At 35.7% G+C, this 24,728-nt stretch overlaps 4 protein-coding genes across 5 annotated transcripts in view; 3 read left to right on the top strand and 1 right to left on the bottom strand.

The window, feature by feature from the left end:
* The first annotated feature begins 99 nt into the window (after positions 1–99).
* Positions 100–6,205, top strand: LOC116778347 (large ribosomal subunit protein uL4). The gene is made up of 10 exons (XM_032672329.2): positions 100–254; positions 1,362–1,542; positions 2,002–2,083; positions 2,200–2,363; positions 2,681–2,805; positions 3,240–3,338; positions 3,965–4,100; positions 4,849–4,984; positions 5,144–5,303; positions 6,015–6,205. Exons 1-10 carry the CDS (start codon positions 252–254, stop codon positions 6,180–6,182), a joined length of 1,254 nt encoding a protein of 417 aa, XP_032528220.1. The 5' UTR covers positions 100–251; the 3' UTR covers positions 6,183–6,205.
* A 3,359-nt stretch (positions 6,206–9,564) lies between these two features.
* Positions 9,565–14,495, top strand: LOC116778424 (uncharacterized). Of its 2 annotated transcripts, none has more exons than XM_032672426.2 (6): positions 9,565–9,840; positions 12,184–12,291; positions 12,488–12,603; positions 13,003–13,114; positions 13,375–13,501; positions 13,639–14,495. In XM_032672426.2, exons 1-6 carry the CDS (start codon positions 9,767–9,769, stop codon positions 14,272–14,274), a joined length of 1,173 nt encoding a protein of 390 aa, XP_032528317.2. In that variant the 5' UTR covers positions 9,565–9,766; the 3' UTR covers positions 14,275–14,495. The 2 variants fall into 2 exon arrangements, with proteins under 2 accessions (XP_032528317.2, XP_032528318.2); XM_032672427.2 differs by lacking the exon at positions 9,565–9,840 and adding an exon at positions 11,436–11,602.
* Positions 14,496–15,804: 1,309 nt separating this feature from the next.
* On the bottom strand, positions 15,805–21,969 carry LOC116778541 (ATP-dependent RNA helicase abstrakt). Its single transcript, XM_032672568.2, has 9 exons — positions 21,668–21,969; positions 20,400–20,582; positions 19,773–19,940; positions 19,416–19,605; positions 18,885–19,021; positions 18,287–18,384; positions 17,310–17,473; positions 16,429–16,751; positions 15,805–16,222 (listed from the first exon to the last, which is right to left on the bottom strand). Exons 1-9 carry the CDS (start codon positions 21,867–21,869, stop codon positions 15,846–15,848), a joined length of 1,842 nt encoding a protein of 613 aa, XP_032528459.2. The 5' UTR covers positions 21,870–21,969; the 3' UTR covers positions 15,805–15,845.
* A 680-nt stretch (positions 21,970–22,649) lies between these two features.
* LOC133319861 (uncharacterized) overlaps positions 22,650–24,728 on the top strand; it is a 42,963-nt gene continuing 40,884 nt past the window's right edge. Inside the window, exon 1 of the mRNA XM_061525735.1 lies at positions 22,650–22,951. Coding sequence (XP_061381719.1) covers positions 22,798–22,951 — 154 coding nt within the window. The 5' untranslated portion in view covers positions 22,650–22,797. The remainder of the gene's footprint in view (positions 22,952–24,728) is intronic.

The following is a 24,728-nucleotide window of genomic DNA, read 5'->3' as shown; positions in this document are numbered from 1 at the left end:
TAACCATTGACCCTTTTATCCCGTTTTAATGACTATGGCCTTTTTTAATTTAATATATATATAAATTCTTCTTTACAAATTTCAACCGGAAGACTAGTTGTAATTGTAAACTATTTTTGTTTCTAGCAACTTTATTTTAAAATTGTCAAGAGACCATCTCTTCCGGTCTTTTACTCCTCCGTGGCATGGCGGATGGTCTTTCCGCCGCGTATAGTGTGTAATTGGAGGAATAACTTCGCTCATATAGCGAAATGGTAAGTTTCAACTTTTTTATGGTGCAAATAGTATTGTAATAACGTTCTGTTGGTGAAAGTTTCCAAGTGATGGTGTAGAATGATTGTTTTAACAACATGGTATGCCCCACGTGTTTCGTGATCGGAATCGAAAATATCTACAAAATTAGGACTTTATGTGAGTTCAATCTTACTCAAAGTTAATCGGGGCTGATCATTTTAAGTATTGCTACTATATTTTGCTATATTAGGCCCTAGTTACAGATACCTCAACATATTATAACCCAGTATATGGCTTCGCTCCACTAGTCATTGTTGTATGATTGTGTTTTGTTTATTCTCACCTGTTTTGGTAATTGATCGTTATATTATGAAAAGAATGTTCAGTAATTTAGTTATACTATTTACTCGCTCAAACAGGAGAATGAATTGCTTAAGTTGAGGTTAGGATATCCATTGATCGAAACATTCATCGTCGCGTCAGCGTGCTCTTCAACCGAACATTATCTTTATAATACACATTGCATACTTAATCTCGTCATTTTTAAATGATTTGATACATATTTATAACGTTTATGTCCAATGTCTTGTTTTAATTATAAAACAATTGCATATGATTCAAACAGTCTCGTTTTTGTTACCGGATTATTATTTTGTATATATAATAAATTAAAATAATTTTAGTTATAATTTTACCAGGTAATATTATTTGAACTTCAATAATAAATCTACTATTTATTTATGACTCATAGTTTATCTCGTAACTCGTCTCGGTAAGGTGCACCTCATTCATCCCCAAACTCTTCCTGGTTGATGTTTATCGTCCTCCAGGTACAATATAGGGGTATATCAAACATTCTTGTAGGAAACATTGCAAAACTATCAGTTTGCAGTGTGTCGACAAGTAGAAGACATTACTGAATTTAGTTAAACTAACCAAGACTTAGTATTATTTTATGTGATCATGGTTAATCAAGTCAAGTTGTTGCATTAATATGTATGTATATATAATACATTTAAGCTAACAAATCTGTGTGGTGCATTGTACAAAGTATCACCAACTATCTTATTGAACAAATTTTTAACATCACAGCTTAATTGTGTGCGTATTATCAAATATGTCTCCAGAGTCTATCGGTAGCCCGGCCGTTAGTGTCGGTGTACACAGAGAAGAGTGAGAAGGTAGCAGACGCAAACATCCCTCTGCCGTTTGTTTTCAAGGCCCCGATCCGACCGGACCTTGTCAACGATGTTCATGTGTCTATGAGCAAGAATTCTAGGCAACCCTACAGTGTGAGCAAGGAAGCCGGTAAGATTAATAACAGCTGTTGAAGACTTTGTTCACATATGAGAACTTTATGGCTGGACAGATTCTGATAGGACTTGCTTAATGCTTGTTTGTCTGTTTGTTCCGGCTTATCTCATTAAATAATATATATATATTTAGACAAATCCGGCCCACAGCAAGTATATTATATGTTATTAGTGTACTTAGTGTTAAGTCATAGGTTTTTATTCAATGTCTTATAAGAAATCCATATATAGTTAGTGTTATTGAGGTATAGTACATGCACCCATGTCCACACGCGATGCTGTCGTAGCCTCGTGTGTTACTGCGAACCAGTGCTACATCAAAGAGACGGTGAGGCGTTCCGGGGCGCTCCTGTGACCGCCACGGGTGCAACACTGTCACTACATATACATATTTGGTCGTTTAATGCTATAGCATTCCATTGGATGGGAATATTAATATGCTCTTCATCATCAGGTCATCAAACCAGTGCGGAGTCATGGGGAACAGGTCGCGCCGTCGCCCGTATACCCCGTGTCCGCGGCGGTGGTACTCATAGGTTAGTAGAATGTCAATAAACATAGTTTGTTTTTCGGTTTTACTTATTGCTCTATTTTTTAAGTTTATAATACTTTTTTTAAATCTTCAGTCTTATAGCTAACATGTTATCCCCAGGTCCGGCCAGGGTGCCTTCGGCAACATGTGTCGTGGCGGCCGTATGTTCGCGCCGACCAAGCCCTGGCGCCGTTGGCACCGTCGCGTCAATCTCCGCCAGCGACGGGCTGCAGCGGCCGCAGCTGTTGCCGCGGCTGGTGTCCCAGCACTGGTTCAGGCCAGAGGTGAGACCGTCTCATTTGTATGCTTGCAACAATTAGCTGTACTTGCTCGGTAAAATAAAGATATATATCTCATAGTATCCTTAATGATACTGAGAGAAAGTTGTAACGTGTCACATCTAATGTGTTGTTGCAAACTTGTAATTAAGGTAATTGTCGGTATTGCACAAACTAAAACGGCCTTAGTGGAAACAACCTTACTGTTGCATAAAACGTGCCAGTCACTATGGTGTACCAGAGTACAGAGAGAATGAAAGAGATAGTGCTATGGTGTTGCCAGGTGCAAAATTGAGTTAAATTTACATATGTAAATATTATAGGTCACATCATTGAGAAAGTGCCAGAATTCCCGCTCGTAGTGGCAGATTCTGTCCAAGCCATTGAGAAGACAAAACAGGCTGTTATCTTCCTAAGAAGAGTAAAGGCTTGGTCCGATGTGCTCAAGGTATGAGATATATATATGTTAAAACAACCGACATACAAAAAATTGGCATTATTGTATTTTAGAATTTGATTAGTAATTTTATCTTAGAACGGTATGATCCCGAGATCTGCCGAAGATCCCTTTTCTATACTCCAAGGTCATTAAGACATTGGAGTGTTCCATGAGGGATGACAGTGCTTCCTGAACCAACAAACCTTTGAGATTACTTTTCATACGGTTATATTATTTAGGAGACATTGAAATTTTAAGGTATAATTAATAAAAAAAAAGTTAGCTTACCCGTGTTAAATTTACACTGCCACGGTAACGCGAAGGTAAATTATGGTAATAATTTTCAATATAATAGCGTAAAATGACCAAAATCAATAAAACTGGAATAATCAATAAACGTATTTATAGATAATTGGTTTGCCTGATGCATATTTTATCATCAGGTATACAAATCTCAACGTCTCCGTGCCGGCAAGGGGAAGATGCGCAACCGACGCAAACTGCAACGAAAAGGACCTCTGATCGTTTACCACAAGGACCAAGTACGACTATTACTAAGATATACTAATGTGGTGACGATGGTAGTAAAACTTTTGTATGGTTATAGACAAAGTTTGGGAGGAAATTGTAATAATTACATTCTTATATGTGTGTATGTATGTTGTTTGTTTATTTATTTGAGAATTTATTGTTGATGAGAAATACTGGTTCATAATTGTTGAATAAATAATTTAAAGTATAAAATATATATATATATATATATATATATATAACAGAGTACAGAGAGAATAAAAGAGATTTTTATTTTTTTTGTAAATGTTTTTACGGCTCTGGATACGAGTCCTTATGAGCCTAATAAAAGAGATCAGTGCTATGGTGTTGCCAGCCGCAAAATTGAGTTAAATTTAATGTACATATTATAGGTCACATTACTAAGAAAGTGCCAGGATTCCGGCTCGTAGTGGCAGATTCTGTCCAAGCCATTGAGAAGACGAAATATATATATATATATATGATTACTACTAAATTACTGTTAACAAAATATTTTAATGCTGAATTACCTCTTATCTGTCTATTAATAACTTAAAACCTGCCATCTCAATACAGAATCTCTGTTTAAGTCGACATGATGTTACCTGTTGTATATTGAGACTGGTATAACTTCCAGGGTCTATCCAAAGCTTTCCGTAACATCCCCGGAGTGGAGACCATCAGTGTCAACAAACTGAATCTGCTGAAGCTGGCTCCGGGAGGTCACATTGGACGCTTCATCATCTGGACTAAGAGCGCCTTCGAGAGGCTCGGTGAGGAAAATATTGTCATATATATATGAAGTAGCCCTAGTAGGCTCGGTAGAGAGAGGAGCTTGGACCCTTAAACCTACCCCTGGGTCAAGTCCCAGCCGCTGTTGAAGCTCCTCTCCCTGCATGGACCCGGCGCCGCACGGTGCATCCATGGAATGATGACAAGTTTCGTCTCTATAAATTTGGACAAACTCGGTCCACAGAGTATCTTATATTTAATTACTGTACTTAACTATGAAGTTGTAGGTTTGTTATCCTTGTCTTATGACAAATAAATGTATTGTTATCTTACGAATGGGAGATCCCATCCGTATATAGTAAGTGTTATTGAGGTATAGTACATGCACCCATGTCCACACGCGATGCTGTCGTAGCCTCGTGTGTTACTGCGAACCAGTGCTACATCAAAGAAACGGTGAGGCGTTCCGGGGCGCTCCCGTGACCGCCACGGGTGCAACACTGTCACTACACACATATATATATATATATATATATATAATTTTTTTATTACTATCTCTATTAAAAGGTAAATTTAAATTAAAGCAAAACATGCCACATTCTGCATGAGGTTTTAGAACACGCAAATTCAAACTTATACCACTGATCGGTTTGCATTGGATAATCTGTGTAACGGCATGACAGATTTTGATGAGATACTAGTACATGGCTTATGTGATGAGGAGCGACTGAGATAACTTTCATCACAGTTTATATTTAGAAACATGATTAAAACGTGTATCTGTTCCAGACCCACTGTTCGGTTCCTGGAAGACACCATCCAAGCTCAAGAAGGGCTTCAACCTGCCGCAGCCCAAGATGGCCAACACCGACCTGTCCCGCTTGCTCAAGTGCGACGAGATCAGGAAGGTGCTGCGCGCTCCCAAGTAAGTCCTAGCACTTATTTCCCGTCCTTTGTTGCTGCAAATGTTTACCATAGCACGAGTCCCACCATGAGTTGGCGTGTCAAACGTAAAACGTACAGTTGGTAGTTTTTCATTCAAGATAAGTTGTGTAATTAATATTTGTCCTCGTAATTTTTGCAGCAAGCGGGTCGTCCGAGCTCCTCGCAAGCTGAACCCTCTCAGCAATGCTCGCGCTATGCTGAGACTCAATCCCTATGCGGCCGTTCTCAAGAGGAAGGCCGTCTTGGACCAGAACAAACGCAACGATGCCAGGGCTCTGGCTCTGGCCGAGAAGAGAGGGGTCGGTTGAGTGATGTGTACTATATAGAGTTAGACTCGGAATCCGCGTGTTGTGCGACGTCACTACGTACGGACAATTTGTAGGTTATTGATGTACTGAGACCCAGTTTCACCAGACAGTGTTACACGAATGGCGTCTCGTTAAGGTATCCGTGGACTGTAGGCTGCATCAAACGTCCCGCCGCGCGCTTATGTCCCTACAAGACGTCTATACTGATTCGCGCTCCAGAGATCCGTCCATAGCTGACGGACTGTTAATCTATTGATCTAGGGATGAAGAGATGCATCGTAGCAAACTAGCAAACGTGTCGTTTAAACGCTGTAACTTCAACTCGGTAGTCTTATAAACAGACAGAGCTTGGTGAAACTGGGCCTAAGACATTAAATTTTGACATGTTTACGCTAAAATTAAATTACCTAGCTACTTGAAGAGCTAACTTTGTCTTAGGAATCTCATTACGGGAAAAAAAATTATCAATTTGGACTATTTTTCCCATTATTTTCATATCAAACTGGTAACAGTTCTCTGCGTTATATCAAAACCAGTCCAGCAATAGCTGTTTGGTACACTCTGTGATGATATTCTCTATCAGAGCATTGGGTTATGAGCACCATGATTACTCATATCACGTTGACTAATTCTGAGCCCTCCACTCTCACGTCGCGAGCACTCCGAGCCTCGACGGGAGCCCTAAGCTTGATGGTGTTTCAGATCTCCCTCCCATCCTCGGACCCGGCGGTGAGGGCTCGGCGTCTCCGCGAGAGGAGGGCCAAGAGTCTGAAGCTGGCGGCCGCCAAGGCCCCCAAGAAGAAGGTGGAGAAGAAGACGCCCCCCCCGCCCAAGAAGAAGGCGGACAAGAAGGAGAAGGCCAAGAAGTGATGAGAAATATACATTGTGACTAATGGAGTGTTTTATTTACATACGCTGGCGAAGCCTAGTTCCTTGGGTAGGGAATCGGTACAAGGGCGCCCTCCGTCACCCGTGCCCTACTGACTGACTGATACGGAACCATTGTGGTTCGTGATGCAACATTGAAGCATCGTCTTGTATTTGAGAACCATGAATACTGGCTCCAGCCATTTTGTAGGACATTGTAGAATAAACGACAGTCAGGTTACAAGACTGAAACTGTACCTCGAACGAAATTAGTCGAGTTTTATGAGCGATTTTACGTGGAGGGATTTGATGTTAAATACTTAAATAAACGCTGTTTTTACACAAAAAAATGTTGAAGGGATTTATTTAACTAAGACTTGATACGTAGCCATTACGTCGTTGACTTGTGACTGGTGAAGTTGAGCTAGTAGATAATCATACCTAGGGCCTGTCATTGATGGTAGACTCGACCGGAAACTGAGTATAAACTAAGGAGGTTCAAAACTAAGTGATTCTAACAAAACTAAGATCGATAAAATTTTAAATTCCATACAAAATATTTTTATAACATCAAATCACACTTGAGCCGACAGTAACGAATCACAAAAAAATTATTCCAGAAAATATAAACCGATTATCAATCAAAATCAACGAAATTTTACGTATACGAGAACAAACAATATGCCACAGTAATGGAGCAATATTTGAATGAGGAATTTAAACATAGAAATAAAATGGCAACATAATTGATTATTACGTTCGGAGGCAACCGGGAGTTCCAGGAAAATACGAAACTTAACGTATATTATAATAAGAATTACATTTTAAAACTCATAACCTATACCTAAGACTGATCGCCCCGATGTTAGGACAGCAATCCCATTCCATAGCTTGTGTGGTATCAGGAATCTCCTGGTTCACACGGCCTGGAGTTGGTTCCGCGGAGTCAGCGGCGTCACTCGTTATATGATATTTTATCCATACAACGATGTTTCCCCGGCGATGCTCATTTATTTTATAATATGTTTGACGTAAAATATATAAAATTTATTTTAGGATTACTATGAAAAGAAGTCTAGACTTAACAATGGAAAGAGAAAGAAGCAATACATACCTTAACAATACGATCTACTTAAAGAAAAAAAACATTAGAGTCGTAAATATTAATCTAGTAGTGATTTTGGCTCGGAATGGGTTAAATCTCAACAGAATGTGCAAAACTTGACAAATGAAAATATATAGGAGACTAAGCTTCAAGGAAATGGGTTCTCAGACTAGTTTTAAGATGTTATAATCGTGACTACGCTTCAGACAAAGAAAATGAATTTCAATGTAAAAAGCCGTAAATTTTACGTTCACTAACAACATTCTATTGGACTTTTTTGACAATTCAATTGAAAAGTCTTAAGATTTAAGAAAATTTAAATGCTATATAAGCGATTGGTCAATAGGTACCCTAATATACCTATATATATTGTATTGCTAGGTCTTCGAAAATAATGAAAAATCTATTGAGATAAGTAAGAGACTAAATTCTAATCATGTTTTTTTTTATCAACATTGAAATATGTTGCTGACGAACGTAAGTTTCCTAAATGAAACGAAAATATGTCTCATATTTATTGATAATCAATAATATTTACCTGAAAAAGAATAAAAAATAAAATTAATTAAAAATTTTATACGAATATATTTTTAAAAAAATTGTGGGTTAAGAATTCTCTATGTTAGGTTAGGTTGCAATTTGATGCTAAAACTGATTTTAAATAATCGGTAATAAAAACAAAAAATAATATAATCACATCACTTCCATATTAAATTTATTTATGTAATGTATATATAAATTATAATTGAACATGTAAAACGCAAAACTGTCTACTAAGTTATTTATAAGAAACAAGATGGCGCTTTAAACAAAAATGAATGACCCTGTTGTAATCGCGCCAAATAACTTGGGGTAATTAAAATAGCTTCTCTGTACCAAAAATGTATTACGGCAATATGATTTGTTATCTAATAAGTTGATTTACATTTATAAAGTCTATTGTGATTCAAAATTAGCAAAAAATAAAAATTACACGAAACATAAAAATTGTGCCAACGCTTTTATATTATTTAGAAATGACCCAGTTTGGTTTGAGAACTCTTCAAAAGCAACAAAGGTATTTCAATGGTCTCTGTTAGAAGAAATTGTGAAGAAGAAAAACGTAATTCTCGTGGAGATAATCGATATTCATGTTTTTTCACATAATTTATTAAGAAAACATTGGTATGGCGTTGTTTTTAGTTGTTTAATGATTATTCAATCTAAGATTTACAATACAAGGCGATAGGAGACTCGACGATAATATATATGAAGATACGTATATATAAATAAATAATTACTAAGGACTATATTATATGTATCTGAGTGTACAGTAAAAATGTGAAAATATTACGCTTATAATTGAGAAAGATTATAATTAATGTATTTCTTTTACGTAACTGGATACGCGTTAAAAGGATTGTATACATTAAGAGTTGTTTTCCGTACTTAACGCTTGTAAGAATATGACATCATTAATTTAATTGACAATGATGACATAGTTGTTTTGACAAATTTTGTCAGAAATTGTGACAATGACAATTTAAAATGAAGTACAGAACAGTGCGAGTGTTAATTTTACGTTTAAAGATGAGAATATAACTTTGAATAGGTTTAGGTTATTCCTTAAAATAACTACAAGCAACCGGATGTAGCGTAAAATGAAAGCGATCGATACGCTGTTTGCTTCGTTGTCTATGAATGACCTTATTATGAAATATTTCGAAATATACATTGTTAATATGACTTTATTAAAAATTAAAAAAGTCACGAATAAGAAAATGTGATTTCTTATTACTATCTAAGAATTCTAACATTTATAGCAGGCTGGCTGCTTTTTAAATTAACTTAGCGTCTTGTGACGATAAATTGTTTAATTGTCTATGGATTACATTTTATAACATGGTAATATTATTTTGTGAAAATCGATTTTTATATAATTATTCACTTTCAATCATGGAATTATTCAGTTTTATAGAAATTCCTTTTATTTTATTCTATTTATAGAATAATTTAAAATCAATGAATAATGTAAACAAAATATATATATATTTAGAATAACATAATTAAATTTCAGACTGTTTATGCTTATAACCTTTGCTGGATGTTACTACTATTATAAAAGTCATAAAAATATTGCATTTTATAACGTGAATATATGCTTACACTAAAATAGTTCAATCGTTTATTATTCGATGTATTAAAATCGATGTTTACAACATCGATATCATATTCGCTTTAACATTCCAGTGTTGCCACATTATTCTCACGGGCGACATTACATCACCATTTGACCATTTCATGGCACGCATTTAGTACTTCGACTTTTCGTGACAGCATGTCATTTTCGACATTTGATTGATAATTTTCTAAAGATCCATCAAATTTGTTTGTTTGAAAGCTAGTTTAGGCGCTAAATGTCTATATTTTGTAAATATTAAGTGGTTATAAGAATGTGAATAATCGGATTCCACACTTGGATGCTATCGCTGCGTACCCCATCATGAGTTCACAGAAGTGTGTGGTTGAAGGCTGTAATTTGGAATACGATGTGGTTTGCAGCTTTTCCTTTTACAAGTGAGTAGTTTTCCCGCTTAAAATTAATAAGAAAATTACTATCCGCAATCCGACTATCCATATATAAAGACGCCCTTTTACCTTGACGCAATATGTATTTCATTGTCGTCTAACAATAAAAAAAAAATCTTATAAGATGTTTATATATAAACACGTAATAATTTCACTAATCGAATAAACTGCATAAATCAATGCATATAAACATTTTATTCTGGCATAGTTATTTGTGGTCTACAAATTGGCGGGCTTAATGTTCTTATCAAAGCAATCGCGTCTCTCGTATAGCAAGTTAATAATATAGCAACTAAACAATTTGACCAACAAAACAAAAAAATTACACCAAACCAACAAAAATGTTTTTTAATAATCTTTATAACGGAATACAAATATAAGATTTTACCACAACATCAATACATAACAAGTAGAAAGCTAGAAAATTAACATAAGTGACAACCTCGTTCATATCACATATAATTTTAAAATGAAATTAATCTTAATAGAATTAAATATATTTGGACAAAAAATTGTTACAAATTAAACGGAATTTGATGAAGTTTTGTCATTATATAGATATTATAACGGGATAGGAATCAGTTTATTACTGAACAAGCCCTCACATACTGTGTAGATATCAAAAATAATTACGAATTTTCTGTTTTAATACAGAGGAAATAATCGCTGTAACTTAATTTATATGGAAAATATATTACACAGTTACTACAGTGTGTTATTATAATCACTTCTTTATTTTATTATATATAGTTTTGATAACAATTACAAGATCAATAAGTTATATATATATATATATGTATACAAACACACAAACATTTACATATGTATATATATATATATATATATTATAAGAAGAATATTTGCTGTTAACAAAATGCAACATCGATTGCTCGACTTCACTTGGTTCCGTAAAAATTTGTTGTTTTATCCTAAAAAATATAAAATTCTATCGCTATTACGCAAGAGACGTGTACAAATCATTAATGTACAAAGGTAACTTTATTTGTATTGAAAAGTATTCAATGTAATTAATACGTACACCATGATTTGTGTTAAAAATAATATTATATTATATCTATCATTAAACATATCATCAGATAGTTTATTTTTTTTTCATAGAAATATTTATCAAACTAGCAAAAAATAAGTTTATTCTCGTACATTTGATATTATTAAATAAGAAATTAATCGTTCTTATATACATATATGGTGGAAAAACGACGGAAAAACAGGTACAAATTTTAAAGCCAAGACCAATTCTTACATTTTTACGTAATGAGTATACGTACTATTGAAATATTTAAATGCATTGAGACTAAAATATAAATGTATTAGCTATATTTTAAACACGTTTTATATAAATAACCGACAAAATACACTTCGGATTTATAAACATTGTAATAAAACAGAAATGACACTTACATCAGTGACGCCTGACAGTTGTGACATTGTAGTGACATTTGTATGTGTGACGCTAGTAGGTTTAATGATAGTGACGTATAATAGATTTGACGTAAATTAATACGTGACATTGATTACATCTATGAAGAAATTACGATAGCACAAACACGACAAACTCCATCGTGTGTCCTCCGCTCAGTGCTCGAGATTATAACTCGTCGGACAAATAAAAATATTGACATCGGCAGAATATTCCGCGATCCCAGTGCGAATGAAGCCGTAGCATAAAAAAAAACATCCTACGAATAGAATACAATTACTCCCTAAACATATAAAATTTTGTGAAACAGTAAGTAATTTGCAACAACAAGATTGTTCTCGTAATTCGTTGTGTTTTTTAATATTAAAGTCGACGTTCTGATATGCAATACTATTGTGGTATGTAGTTATTTGGCAATCGCGTATATTCTGTTTTGCGTATCTACATACGTATATATTTTTTATATCGAAGGGAAAAACCTTTGTAATTTTCATAACATGTATCTGGCTGACTGCCATATAAGTATGTTTGGTCTATCAAATCACTTATTATATCTCAAAAACTATGTATAACTATTTATATATTATTGTGGTGTAGTATTCAAGTCATCAGTACAAGATGTACAAGTTACTTATATTGTTTGTAATCATTCCGGTGACGGTATATTTTATAATGTCTCTCTCTCTCTCTCTCTCCAGTTATAAGAGTTAAATATATATAAACTAAATTAATTAACCAGATTCCAATCACATCTAAAACGTTAAATAGACTATTAAAATTCCAGAGTTCACACTGATACATGAAGTATTATAAGTCATTAGTTTTATTTATTTTAACATACTATTGGAATTATCTGGAATCTTTCCATGTTAATCTCATGAACGTTCTAGTGTTAACACATCAGCGTCTACGGATGACAAGCGACAGGAGTGGATTGAGGGTGCCATGCAAGAGGAGAGCGAGTGTCTCTGGAGACATGTCAGTCTACAACTGTGCGGGTGGGTATGATTGTATATAGTTGCATCAATTTGTGTTCATCATTATAAAAATACAAAGCAGTAATCATGAATTGCAAAGTCAGTCACAACTTGAAAGTCTCTGGGACATTCCGTCCCTGATGCCTTACCAATCGATCTCTTTTTTTATTTGATATTGCCATTATGTAAGAATGTTTATATTACGACCTGATTGCAGGTATCATTTTGAGCTGGACGCCCAAGGTCTATGGATCGACTCGCCGATGTTACCTGAGCTGCTGACCCCTCAGGAAACTGTGGCCCCTATACAACAGACAGCTGCGGACAAGAAAGGTATTAAAATGTCTAAAAATGCCACACATACCAACTTCCTGAACTGTATAAAGATATTTCAGCATCACACTTTCCTTACAAATTAATGTAACTTGTCACAAATCAGTATGGTTTCGCCTGTTTTTTTTTGGTTTTGTGTACACGGATTATCATATAATGTGTACACCAACCGTCAGAGTCATCTATCGCGTGTCGCGTTACTTCACACAATACAACTGTCATGAAGTGTTCCCGGGAACTACACGGACTGAAGATACACTATATAATATGTACTATTATAATTTAGCGATATATTAATGTATAGTTTCATTGAATAATTATGTGTGTGTGTGTGTGTGTGTGTGTGTATATATATATATATATATATATATATATATAATAACTAATGTCTGTATCCAGTGGCCGACATAATCAGAGTTGAACACAACTACAGCGTGGAACCCGTCAAAGAAATTCATGAAAGTGTATCCAGGCTGAACGTCAGGCAACTTGTAGACACATTGGGGTATCTGTGAGTATAACATGCTATATATATGTTAGTCTGTGAGATTAATCTCAGTAACTAGTCTGTGATTGACTCATTATGACCAGATATTATTATAAATAGTGATGTATATGTGGGTAAAGGTTTTATTTTTAAGTTTTTTTTAATATTATTTTCTACAGAAATGTATATAAGTACAGAGAATATAAAATAAATGTATATTTTTTTTGTTTCTGCAATACTAAAATCGTGTCTAAAGTAAACCTTACGATTAATTTGATGTTCAGTTCATTGAAGAACCTGCAGAAGAAGCAGCTGTGGGTGGTGAAGGTTGAGACGGACAAGGCTGAAGCTTCCATTGCACAATCCGAGCAAGTAATTGCCAAAATGCCCGACCCAAAACAGATTATAGAGGTCAGTGAACTCTACTATGTAAATAATAACTTACAAAATGTAGATAAAACAAGTACATTAAGTTACTTGTTATTTTTTAACAATACAAGTATAACTAAAACAAGACAGCTTTCATATTGATTTTTAATATATTGCAGATCGTCCCTCAAACTTCGACAGTGGAACCGCAGAACGAGGTGCTTCATATAATGGAAGATGGGAATATATCAGATAACTTTATATATGAGATAGCGGAAGAACAAGAAATCACTATGGAGGAGGTGAAAGAAATACCCATCACCGAGAACAGAGAGTGGATGGTCAACATAATACCAGAGGAAACGAAACCTAAATACGCGTACATCAAACATTGCAACAGCGGCAAGAAGAAGAGGCATTTCACAGCGGAGATGAACGAGATAACATTACAGGGTGACTATGAGAACTATTACATACTCCCGGACATAGACCCGTCAGTCGGAGTGGAGATTACGACCACATACGAGCCAGAGAACTTTATAGTAGAGGAATATCCTCATCTGGTGCTGGAGGAGAGACCCAGGAAGAGATCCAAGGACTCGGACCCGAGGAAGAGGAAAAAGAAAATATCAACCCCATCGGTGAGGGAACAGATCAAACAGATCAAGACGGAGATCAAGCCGGAAATAGAGGAGGACTGGGTCATAGACAACAGTGTGTACGACCAGGACACCTCCGATGACTATGATGACAAGAAAGCTGCTCGGGTGAGAAGAAAAAACAAGAAATACCTCGGCTATGACTTTGTAACATAAACAATCAGCCTATATATATATGTTATACGCATTCGAGTGATTTGTCTGCCTTAGACCGTTGTTAGTTTAAGAAACATTTTAATGTATTTTCTTTGTTTTTCAATTAATGAGTAACATTGTTTTTTTTTTTTTCTATATAAAGTCGGTAGTTCAGGAATCATGTATAGCGACGCTATATGAGATGCTCGTCTGTAAAGGTGAATAAATACGTTAAAAATATACTTACGTGTTAGTTTTTATTTTTTTTTTGTTTCATTTCTATTATAGTGCATTTGGACTTAGATTAGGGAATTTTGATATTTTTATATATTAAATTTAGTGACAAATAAAAAAAAATACTATCTGTCAAAGATGACAAATGACGAAACTGGCAATGAAATATATTTCTGTCACAAATATTTCTGAATGTTGTTTATATGAATTGTCGAAAAAAAAGTTTCTATTTGTCAAACTTACAGAATATCAATGACTGACGTCTCAATGTTGCAAACAGAAAAAAAATCTATTTAAAAATAGTTCCAATAGTATAGCGTTGAAGAAGTCAATGACCTTTGTCCGCCGACCGTTATATAATAAAAATGGGCGCTGAATTTTCGATCAGTACGTTGTAACTGGCAACCCCATATGAAATGTATAAAACTATGTTTTCATAAGTTTTGGAATTGAAAATAGGAGAAAAATCGTGATAAGGTTTTGAAGGAGTTTTCGTTCGGGCATTAACAATTTTTAAATCTTCTGAATATGCTCTTTCTTTAGAACAAGTATCATTTTAGATTAATTTTGATACTTTCATTTTCTTACTGCAAATCTCAAAGTAATATTTAAGAAAAGCTTCAAAGCATGTGATCGAAGAATAGTAATAACAAGTACGGGACAGGGGTAATATAAGGTTGCGAAGGGAACTACTACCGCTTGGAATGTGTTGCCAGTTATAAAAAATATATTTCTCATTTTCATTATAAAGTGATTGTTAACACCAAATTGTTAAAAAATAATTTATTTAGATACACGACATAAATTTCTTGTCAAAGACAATAAATTAAAACTGTTCTTCCTCCTTATTCACTTGTTTATTTCAAATTTTCACAGATTAATGAGAATTTGTAACTGAACTAGTTTTGTATACTCGGTCTCCTCTCCCCTCCACGAATACTCAGTCAGTACAATTACTCTTAATGATCTAAGACTTTCGCGAGTTTAATTCATTTAAATGAAACTAATATTTTTCGGATATACCTACTACGAGTGCTTTATTTTTGTTAAAAACTACATACTCCCGACGTCACGGTTACTTTTCAGCAACCGTGACCACGGGCAGACGAGACGTGAATGTCTGTCTGTAGTTTTAACAAAAAATAAGCACGCGTAGTATATCCGAAAAATATTAGTTTCATTTAAACAACTCCTCTTTATTTTTGTCAGTTAGTATTTTTTTATCTACAGTTGTGACAGCAGAGCCGAGTGTTCTTGTCGTTTCCTTGTAGACCTTTGCTACATTTTTAAGACAAATATTTATAATGAAAGAGACAGTTTAGAAATATGTTAATTTTTAATTTCCATATAACAGTACATCAATAGTCTGCTGCTGTGTTGGCGAGGTAGTCCCTCCTGCCGATGTTGGAGGCCTGCTTGTTCTGGACCGCCTCTAGCTTGGGGCACTCAGTGATCCTATGTCCCAGGCCCCCGCAGTACGCGCAGCCAGGTCCCCCGGACAGGGGCCCGTCCTCACCGATCATCTCTAGAAGAAATTGCGGGACTTTTTGCCCAGCTTCGACCAGTAAATGGGCCAAATCTCGTAGAACGCTAGAATCCGCCGCCCGCCCTAGTAATGTGCTCGCTACGCCCTGGGTCCCCGCCCGCCCAGTACGACCTATCCTGTGGACGTAGTTTTCGATATCCTCCGGCATGTCGTAGTTGATCACGTGCTGGATGTTCTCGAAGTCGAGACCTGTTCGTTATAAAATATATGAGTACTCAGTTAGTTTGCACAGCTGGAGGTCCTTGTTGCAAGTCTTGGTTTTATAAGAGCGACAAAGACATTAAGTCAGTTAAAAAAATAGTTCTATGGGAATCAAAATTAATAGACATTTCCTGAGAAAAAAGTTCACGTCCAGAACCAAAGAAATGATGACACGCAAATTAAATATATATTACCTTTACTGGCAACATCGGTAGCCACGAGCACGTCCTTCTCGCCCCTCCTGAAGGCCTCCACGGCCCGGGACCTCTCCTCCTGGTCCTTGCCGCCGTGTATCGCCACGGCCTCCACCCCCTTGAGCAGCAGGTACTCATGTATAGCGTCCACGTGTTGTTTCCGTTCAGCGAACACTAGGACGGGAGGAGGCGTTTTCTGGAGACACTGCAGCAGGTGGACCGTCCTCGCCTCGGCCTTCACGGGCTCCAGCTCCTGGCGGACCGCGAGCGCCGCGGCCCCGGCGCGACCCACGTTCAACGTCACCGGTTGGACCAACGCTGACCTTTCAATTACAAGGTAAAATTCACTCGTATGTTGATGTTTTACTAAGGAAGAATATTCTGATCCTTCAATGTAATGATTGCTTCATGTTATATTTCTTTGGCAAGTAGATTTAATGGAGATATCCGAGGGAATAGTTCCAATCGTGCTCGTGTAATTTTGTTATTAAGAATAAAAGTAACAATAAACGCTATTTATTACACAAGGACAAACAAATTTGGAGTTTTTATGTGTGAGGTGCAATGGAAAGTAGGGACGGCATTTTGAAAATTGACGGAACAGAAATTTCGGCTAGAAACAAATAAGTTTTGCAAGGATATTCAGAACTCTGCCATCCAATAAAACCAGCTGTTATGACCCTGGGACAATATTGTTACGAGTGGCGCCATCTGTGCCGTACTAATTATAATATACTATAATCCTTAGATTTTTTTTATGACAGATTATTATTAATCATAATATAACTGGCTTCAGCCATTTTGTAGGACATTACTAGAATAAGCGAAGATTAACAATCAATACTGGAGCTGTCCCCGGACTATATACACCTGGAAATTACCTGGCGAAGTTCTGTATCTTCTTGGGCATGGTGGCGCTGAACAGTAAAGTCTGTCGCTGCCCGGCGAAGTAGGAGAAGATGGTCCGCACGTCCTCTTCAAAGCCCATGTCTATCATCCGATCAGCTTCGTCCATACACAGGTAGCGGCACACGTTCAGTCGGACCTAGACACGTACAAATATATATATAGTGAACACACATTTAATGTGAATCCTTTAAATTCCCGAACGCACCCGAAGTGACGTCACAGCGATGACGTTTGGTTGGTTCACTTTTACGCGGGAAAGTATTTGTCGACGCGACTTGTTTGTTTGTAAATTGAATTTAAGTTACTTAAGGTGTTTTGTTTTAAGATAATAACTAGTTTGTCCTAGCTAAGGTTTGATTTGTTATTTAAAAGTAATGATTTATGAGATGACTATATTTTTTAAAGATTTTGTTAGAATCCTATATATATATATGTACTACTTATAATCAAGGTTCCATAATGGCGTCTGCGTGTCTGTTGCTCTCTAACAAAATATGCTGAACGGATTTTGATGAAACCTTGCAATGATGTACATTAGATATCTGAGCAAGACACGGGCTAGAATACGTTTAAAATTTGTCAAAGTTTTTAAGGAGCAGCCCTCAAATTAGAATGTTTCGGACTATAGAGTGACTATTTTTATATTTATTACCCCACATCTCACTTCCTTACTTCTTTATTTTCAAATCTATTCTTTATTCCGTCTGAATCAACATCTCAAAATAAGCTCAGAAGCCCAATAATTTATCTAGCCTTCAGATAATGTCTACTTTTGATTGCGCGTGAACACTCTGATGTCAAAACTACACAACTGAAAAGTACCATACGGATCGGCTCAGCCGTTTCCTCGTCACGCATGACCGACACACACATATATCTCCTACTGACACTACGCGAGCGGAGAGCCTCATCACTTCGCGTCCAGCAGTTATTACGTAACAGAACACACCATCTTCTTATCCAGCATGTCCATTAATCTTCCAGGTGTAGCCACCATGATGTGAACTCCTCGCTGCACCACCTCCATGCACTCGGAGACGGACACACCTGGAAGGGAAAGCTGGTAAATGATCTGGAAGCGATCTTGGAAATAAATGTATTGAGATAGTATGATTTTTTAAAGTGAATTTCTGTATGTATGTATGTATGTATGCCATTACAAGTACTATAGGCCCTAAAAAATCTTAGTTCTGTTCCCCGTCACACCCCACTTCCGGTCTGCCGGCTTCGTAGTGATTGGTGCAAACACATCAGTGATGTCCCTGACAACCGTTTACATCCGATGAATACGAAAATCGGCAGATTCTCATTGGACGGTCCCGCTATCGGTTCTCGATTGACATATATATGATAACAGGAATATAAGATTTGTTTGAAACAGTGAGATCCTCTGCATGCGAGAGCTCAGGCCTTCAGCGGATATTGGTTTCCCTGGGCATGATCCGTGACCTAACCATATCCTGGGACCATTGTATGGACTTATTCCCTTAATAGCCTATTATTTAACAATTTCAATATTTACTATACATAAGTTATAAAACACTCACCACCGATCGCCAGACAGCTCCTTATCTCCGGATGTCCCGCCATTTTGAGATGTTTAACGAAATGCATTATGATATCATGGGTCTGCTTGGCGAGTTCCCTGGACGGGCATATTATGAGGCCGTAGGGACCTTCGTTTCTAGAAATTAAGGAACATATTACAAACGAACCGTTTTGAGACCACAAAAACCGGAAATGGTATTCATATCCGACCATGAACTGAATTTGCTTCCTATATCCAGGATATCCGACTTATATTCTCCGTCGGATATAAAATGTATTAATATGCAAAATAATGATTAATGATGTTTTCGGAATAAGCTCCGTCAGTAACATCATGATATATAAAACAAACTATAACATTGTAGAGAAGATTCTGAGATAATGTTATTATCTCTCCGGGGGCGGTGTCAGTCTGTGGTGCGGAGAGTCAGGTTTCGGTCAGAAAGAGAAAAACCGCTTCTGAATAGAAATAAAACAGATATATTCAAAATATATCTCGTACAATTGACTTCCGCTGATGTACTATTTACCTGATGAACGGCATCTCTATCTCCTGTTCCAGACACATCATGATGATGGGCAGCGTGAAGACCAGCGTCTTCCCGGAGCCGGTGAAGGCTATACCGATCATGTCACGACCGCTCAGAACCGCTGGGATACCTTGAACTTGGATGGGCGTTGGCTTCTTTATGCCCTTCGCCTCCAGACCTTGGAGAATACCTAAATAACAGTTCATTATTAATTGACACAGTGGATAGACGTTTTGTATTTCGCAATTATTCTCAAAGATGCTGACTTTTTGTATTTTCACGTAACCAGCGATCGATTTGGCAATATTTGAGAAAATTATGTAAATTTTAAGTGATGACATAACAGATAAGACAAACCTTTGGGAAATTTCATATGTCTGAAAGTCCTTATAGGTGGAGGGACGTTTTCACCTTCCACCTGTATCCTCAGCTCCCTCCTCACCCTCTCGTGACGCTCTGGAGGTAAGGAGCTGATACAGCCAGGAGGTTTCCACGACGTCTTTATAGGTTCCGAGTATTGAATACCTGGGGTCATTATATGTCTTACGGTCAGGTCCGTTGTTTAGGGGACATCAAATTTTAATTACGTACGTACGTAGAACAAAGAGCTTTTTAAATAAGTCGGGTAATAAATAAGATCATAGAGGTTTTAATCAAATAAATGTACATGTTCAAGATATTCCTATATGGAAAATTACAATACTGTCGTTCAGTTTCCGAACGTACAGCATACACAAAAATTGTCAAAAATTACTGAACCGTTTCAAATTTAATCGACGGTAATCTCGTCCTATGTTTGATGGAATACATATTGCCAGCGTGATTCAAAATTAAGGGAGCGACATCTGTTGAATGGGTTCCAAACTAACTTGAAGTACTAAATAGTAGTTAAAAATTATCTTACGAGATGTACTTGGTTTACACTCTCTCTCTCTCTCTCTCTCTCTCTCTCTCTATATATATATATAAGTGAATAAGCCTCACCTTTAGCCAATTCAGCGACTCCCATCAAAGCCTTGCTCTGTGCTACACTATCAAGTATATGTTCTTCCTCCTTAGCCTGTCTCTCCGCTGCAGAGAGGGCCCTCGCCTCCGCCAACCTCTTCAGTTCACTGTGTTGATCCAGCAATGACACATTGTAACGTCTGCCCCATTCTTCCTGTGATCCTGTCATTTGATAAAACCAACTAATGTCGTAAATAACTTTAATATTATACTGTCTTATACTTAAGTCTGGCTTATTGGTGATATTAGTATCAAAAGTTGTGAATAGTACTTTAATTAAATGATTTGTATATAAAACCTTCAATTTTGTTGATGATACATAGTTCAGGACGGTTAAAGTTACTATACTACATTTCTTTTTCAGTACAATACAATTTTATAATATTTTATCAGATGTGTGTAAAGTTAGGTGCAGATACTAGTGCGACTAGATAAGTGAAACGGTGCTGCCAACTTATAATTTAAAAATTTCAGTCCGTCCAACCTCAGCAAACTCAATACTCACAGGAAATATAGTTTAACTAACTTTAAAGTTCCTATGGTTTATCTAACCATAGATAATATAGGTGCCTACAACTTTCTCATCACATCTTTCTGACATCATTTCAAACGTAATAAGATAAAATTATATAAATTTTTAATATCTACTTTGTATCATTGTTAACGTTTATGCTTATATTTTAAGCAATGAATGGAAAATTTTTTAGTGAGTTCTGTATGAGAGATAGATCTGCCAGTACTTAAAATTATTATAAATGAGCAATGTATAGTGTTTTAAAACAATATATGTATGTGCCAACCCTCAGCGCCATCTATTGTCTGTGTTACGTTACCTTATACAACACAACTCTCATCACTTGGTCCAGAGGTAGCTACACCAATTCCGGGACAGATTATACCTTATACCGTAAAGCATCATTGTAATCAATTCAGTACATTTTGTGTGTTAGAGCAATATTCGTACATCTCTACAAAGTGTCGCATTTACAATATTAATTTGACAACCGTTATTGGCCTTTTAAATATTCTATTTCAGCAGGAAATATTTTGTAAAAATTACTCAACTAATTTTTAACCTATTGGTTTGTCTTGTTTTTAAGGTCTCCACGAACTAAACATCACGAACGGCTTTATTAGAGTAAAGATAGCATTGTGACAATAACCTTACTTAATTTACATATTTATTTTGTTTAAAGCATAAGCAAATTGGGTATTTTTAAAGGGATTATGAATTATGTTGTACAGACCCTCGTCTTCTGGGTCATTCTCGCTGGAGCTCTTGGTTTCAGCTACAGCCTCAGCAGCCAACTGGCCAAGGCGACCCAACTTCAACAATTTCTGCTTCTTCCTATCTTTCACAGGCACGTATGGCTCGTAATTATCTATATCTTCTTCAGATTCTGACGATTCCTCTTCTCTCCTATATCGTTTCACTTGAGGTTCCGACATTTTTGTCTGATGATAAATTAAATAAAATTAAAGATAGCTATATACATTTGTTTTTGTTGTGAATTCTCGACTGTTGCAAAATATTGTGATTTCTGAATGACAGTTGACAATAACTTTTGACAGAGTTTGTTAAGATGTGATCAAATAATGCAGAATATATATAAATATAATTTATATAAAAATAAAACAGGAATTGAAATATTTTTTGGTTGTATGATATTAAAATACATAATAAATGTAATAGAAGAAACAATTCGTTATAATACTGTAAGTTTTATTAATAAAAAAATTGCATTTATTAGTTTAAATGTTCGTAAACTGTGATGATAGTATAGAATAACAATAAGAATAACTATTTTTTGTATATTTAAATGAAACTAATATTTTTCGTATAAACTACGTGTGATTTATTTTTGTAAAAAACTACATACTCCCGACGTTTCGGTTACTTTTCAGCAACTGTGATCACGGGCAGACGAGATGAGCCTTTTAATGTAGATGCTTTAATTCAAAGATTGTTTGCTGATTTCTTTGAGTATATAACCTAACTTTAAATTAAGCGGGACCTCTAAATAAGGATATAATAAAAACTCCTTGCATTTTAATTTTTTTTAGATACAGTTTTTTAAATTCAAGCTTTTCAAATAAAATTCAGTATAAACCTTTTAGAGATATCTTCTTTCATTTAATCTAAGTGATACATAATGTAATGTATTGCACAGTGACATATGACCATTATTTACATATTGGTTTTGTTTGCGGAAGGATGTTGTCACTGTTATTACAGAACGGAACAAAATTTGTCAACGTCAAATCAAAATACCAAGTGACACGTAACTTCATATAATTAAATTAGATTTTTGTGACCTCCAAATGTGAAAATTTCACCAAAAAAATTATATGTACCGTTTATTTACATCGCGACATCATGTCCGATAAAGGTTATGGTGACTGTACTAATCGGAATGTGGTTAAAAATCCTCTTCTCTCCACCGCCGTGACTGGGCTTTCCGTCGAAGATTTGACGCATAATGCAGTATTATTGCCAGCGGTGCCCAGCCAGGAACTAATAGCAAGACAAGGTTAGTGTTATTTTTATCCCTGAAAACCATCAAAATGCGTAATTTCACACGACCTTGATGTGAAAACCAATTTGACGTTTTTATAAAAAATTTTGCAAAACTTCTGTCAGTTTGAATATCAATCATGTTTGATATCCTGTTTTGTAACAGCAGATACATTTTAGTGTATGGCACAAACTCCCTGTAGATTAACGTTGTAATTGTTAGTTTTTCGCGTGTGTTTAGTGTTAAGTGCGTGTCAGTTTGTTTATGTGCGGCCAGCCATGTCGTTTTTGTACAAGTCGTATAGAAAACCGCCCTTCGAGAGCGGTTTCGTACCGGATATGAGATATTCCACCTATTATAGGAGTTTCGGGAAACTCTTTAGACAGATTGTAAGTCTGTAGTCATGAACTAAATTCACCCATGTTCCCCTTGCATGTTTACATATCGTCTCGTGTATATATTCGTGAGGAAAGTAGACAATTTATTAATTTATAATACAACAATAAATAATGTCTTTATACATTATAATAGAAAAAAAAATTGACATTATGCAAACATTCCTGATTTAATTCATCAAATAGTTTGACCAAATATGTCATTAAGAATAATTTAACAAAATAAGTCTATATATATTAATATAGGTCTGTAATAGTTTTAAGTAATGACAACTTGTTGCATAATCTCATTCCCAACACAAACATTATTTATAATACTACATTTATTATAGTGTTTTTCATGATTTAAAAATTAAATTTATTATACCGAAGTTAATTTCGAACGTGGAGATTAATTGTCAGTAAGCGATTGTGAGAGATGAGAAAAGTTGCAAGTACATATATGTTTAGCAATTTTTTTAATGGTCTGATTATTTCGGATCGTAGACCTAGTAACTTAATAATAAAATTATTATGTTCTCATATGTAAAAATGCAAAAATTGTATTTATATATGTATATAAATATATTAAATATCAACAGACAGCAATACCAGTTGTTTGTCGCTACTTCCGACGCATGGACCTTAAAATTGGTCTCCGAGAGTATATATTTTATCTATAAGTTAACCGACCGTTAGCATCTCAGGAGACATACAAAACACAAGCATTATGTTATAATTAGATTTATAACCTGTCTTATCTACATTATTGTGTAGTGTCATCAAAATCGGTGCAGTAGTTTTACCCGTACACCCCAACACTCGTAATATAACGTTCTTTTGCCTGAAGCTATGCTGTGAGCTGCGTAGATAGCTCATGGGTTAATCCATATGGGGAGATAGAAACTTTTTTGAAGTGAAACTTCTTAGACGACTTCCAACAAGGTTGCGTTAGGTTCAATGCTCTGGAGGGGAGAGACAGAGACGGATCGAGTAAGGGCGGGTCGGTGTGACTGTGAGCAATGTTTATGAAGATTGTCTTATAACAACATGAGGACACTGAATATTGATTTTTATTGCTTCCTATTTTCATGTCCACATTGTTAAGTCTCACTTCTTCCCCGCTGAGGGACTGCACTCACAATTTTTTTTAATATCGAGCATTTATTTATACGTGGCTTGCTAGTTGGACATTTTACATACATTTTACTCGTCACCACCATTATTAGGTTATAAAATTATATATATATTTTTTTATAAAGATATAGAGTATTGTTTTAAAATATATTCTTTGTAGGTCAAGTAAAGTAATCACTTGATCCAAGTTAAACATCTCACGAGTCAGTTTATCGGAAGTTTGATGGTTTAAAATACAGTCAGTCAGTCAGTTAGTTAGTTAATAAATCTAGTTTGTTAAC

Source organism: Danaus plexippus, chromosome 31 (genome assembly GCF_018135715.1).
Source record: "Danaus plexippus chromosome 31, MEX_DaPlex, whole genome shotgun sequence".
Taxonomy (NCBI): Eukaryota; Metazoa; Arthropoda; class Insecta; order Lepidoptera; family Nymphalidae; genus Danaus; species Danaus plexippus.
Note: the sequence above shows the minus strand (reverse complement) of the source record. Positions and strands in the feature narration are given on the sequence as shown.

Bases quoted from the DNA above. Each gene is read 5' to 3' on its own strand.
- LOC116778424 (XM_032672426.2), top strand. From the start codon at position 9,767: ATGAGTTCACAGAAGTGTGTGGTTGAAGGCTGTAATTTGGAATACGAT. The intron at 13,115-13,374 runs GTGAGTATAACA...TTTGATGTTCAG, and splicing joins GTAGACACATTGGGGTATCT to TTCATTGAAGAACCTGCAGA. The intron at 13,502-13,638 runs GTCAGTGAACTC...AATATATTGCAG, and splicing joins ACCCAAAACAGATTATAGAG to ATCGTCCCTCAAACTTCGAC.
- LOC116778541 (XM_032672568.2), bottom strand. From the start codon at position 21,869: ATGTCGGAACCTCAAGTGAAACGATATAGGAGAGAAGAGGAATCGTCA. The intron at 18,385-18,884 runs GTGAGTGTTTTA...TTTCCCTTCCAG, and splicing joins GAGCTGTCTGGCGATCGGTG to GTGTGTCCGTCTCCGAGTGC. The intron at 16,752-17,309 runs GTAATTTCCAGG...TGTAATTGAAAG, and splicing joins AAGATACAGAACTTCGCCAG to GTCAGCGTTGGTCCAACCGG.
- LOC116778347 (XM_032672329.2), top strand. The intron at 2,364-2,680 runs GTGAGACCGTCT...TAAATATTATAG, and splicing joins AGCACTGGTTCAGGCCAGAG to GTCACATCATTGAGAAAGTG. The intron at 2,806-3,239 runs GTATGAGATATA...TTTTATCATCAG, and splicing joins CTTGGTCCGATGTGCTCAAG to GTATACAAATCTCAACGTCT.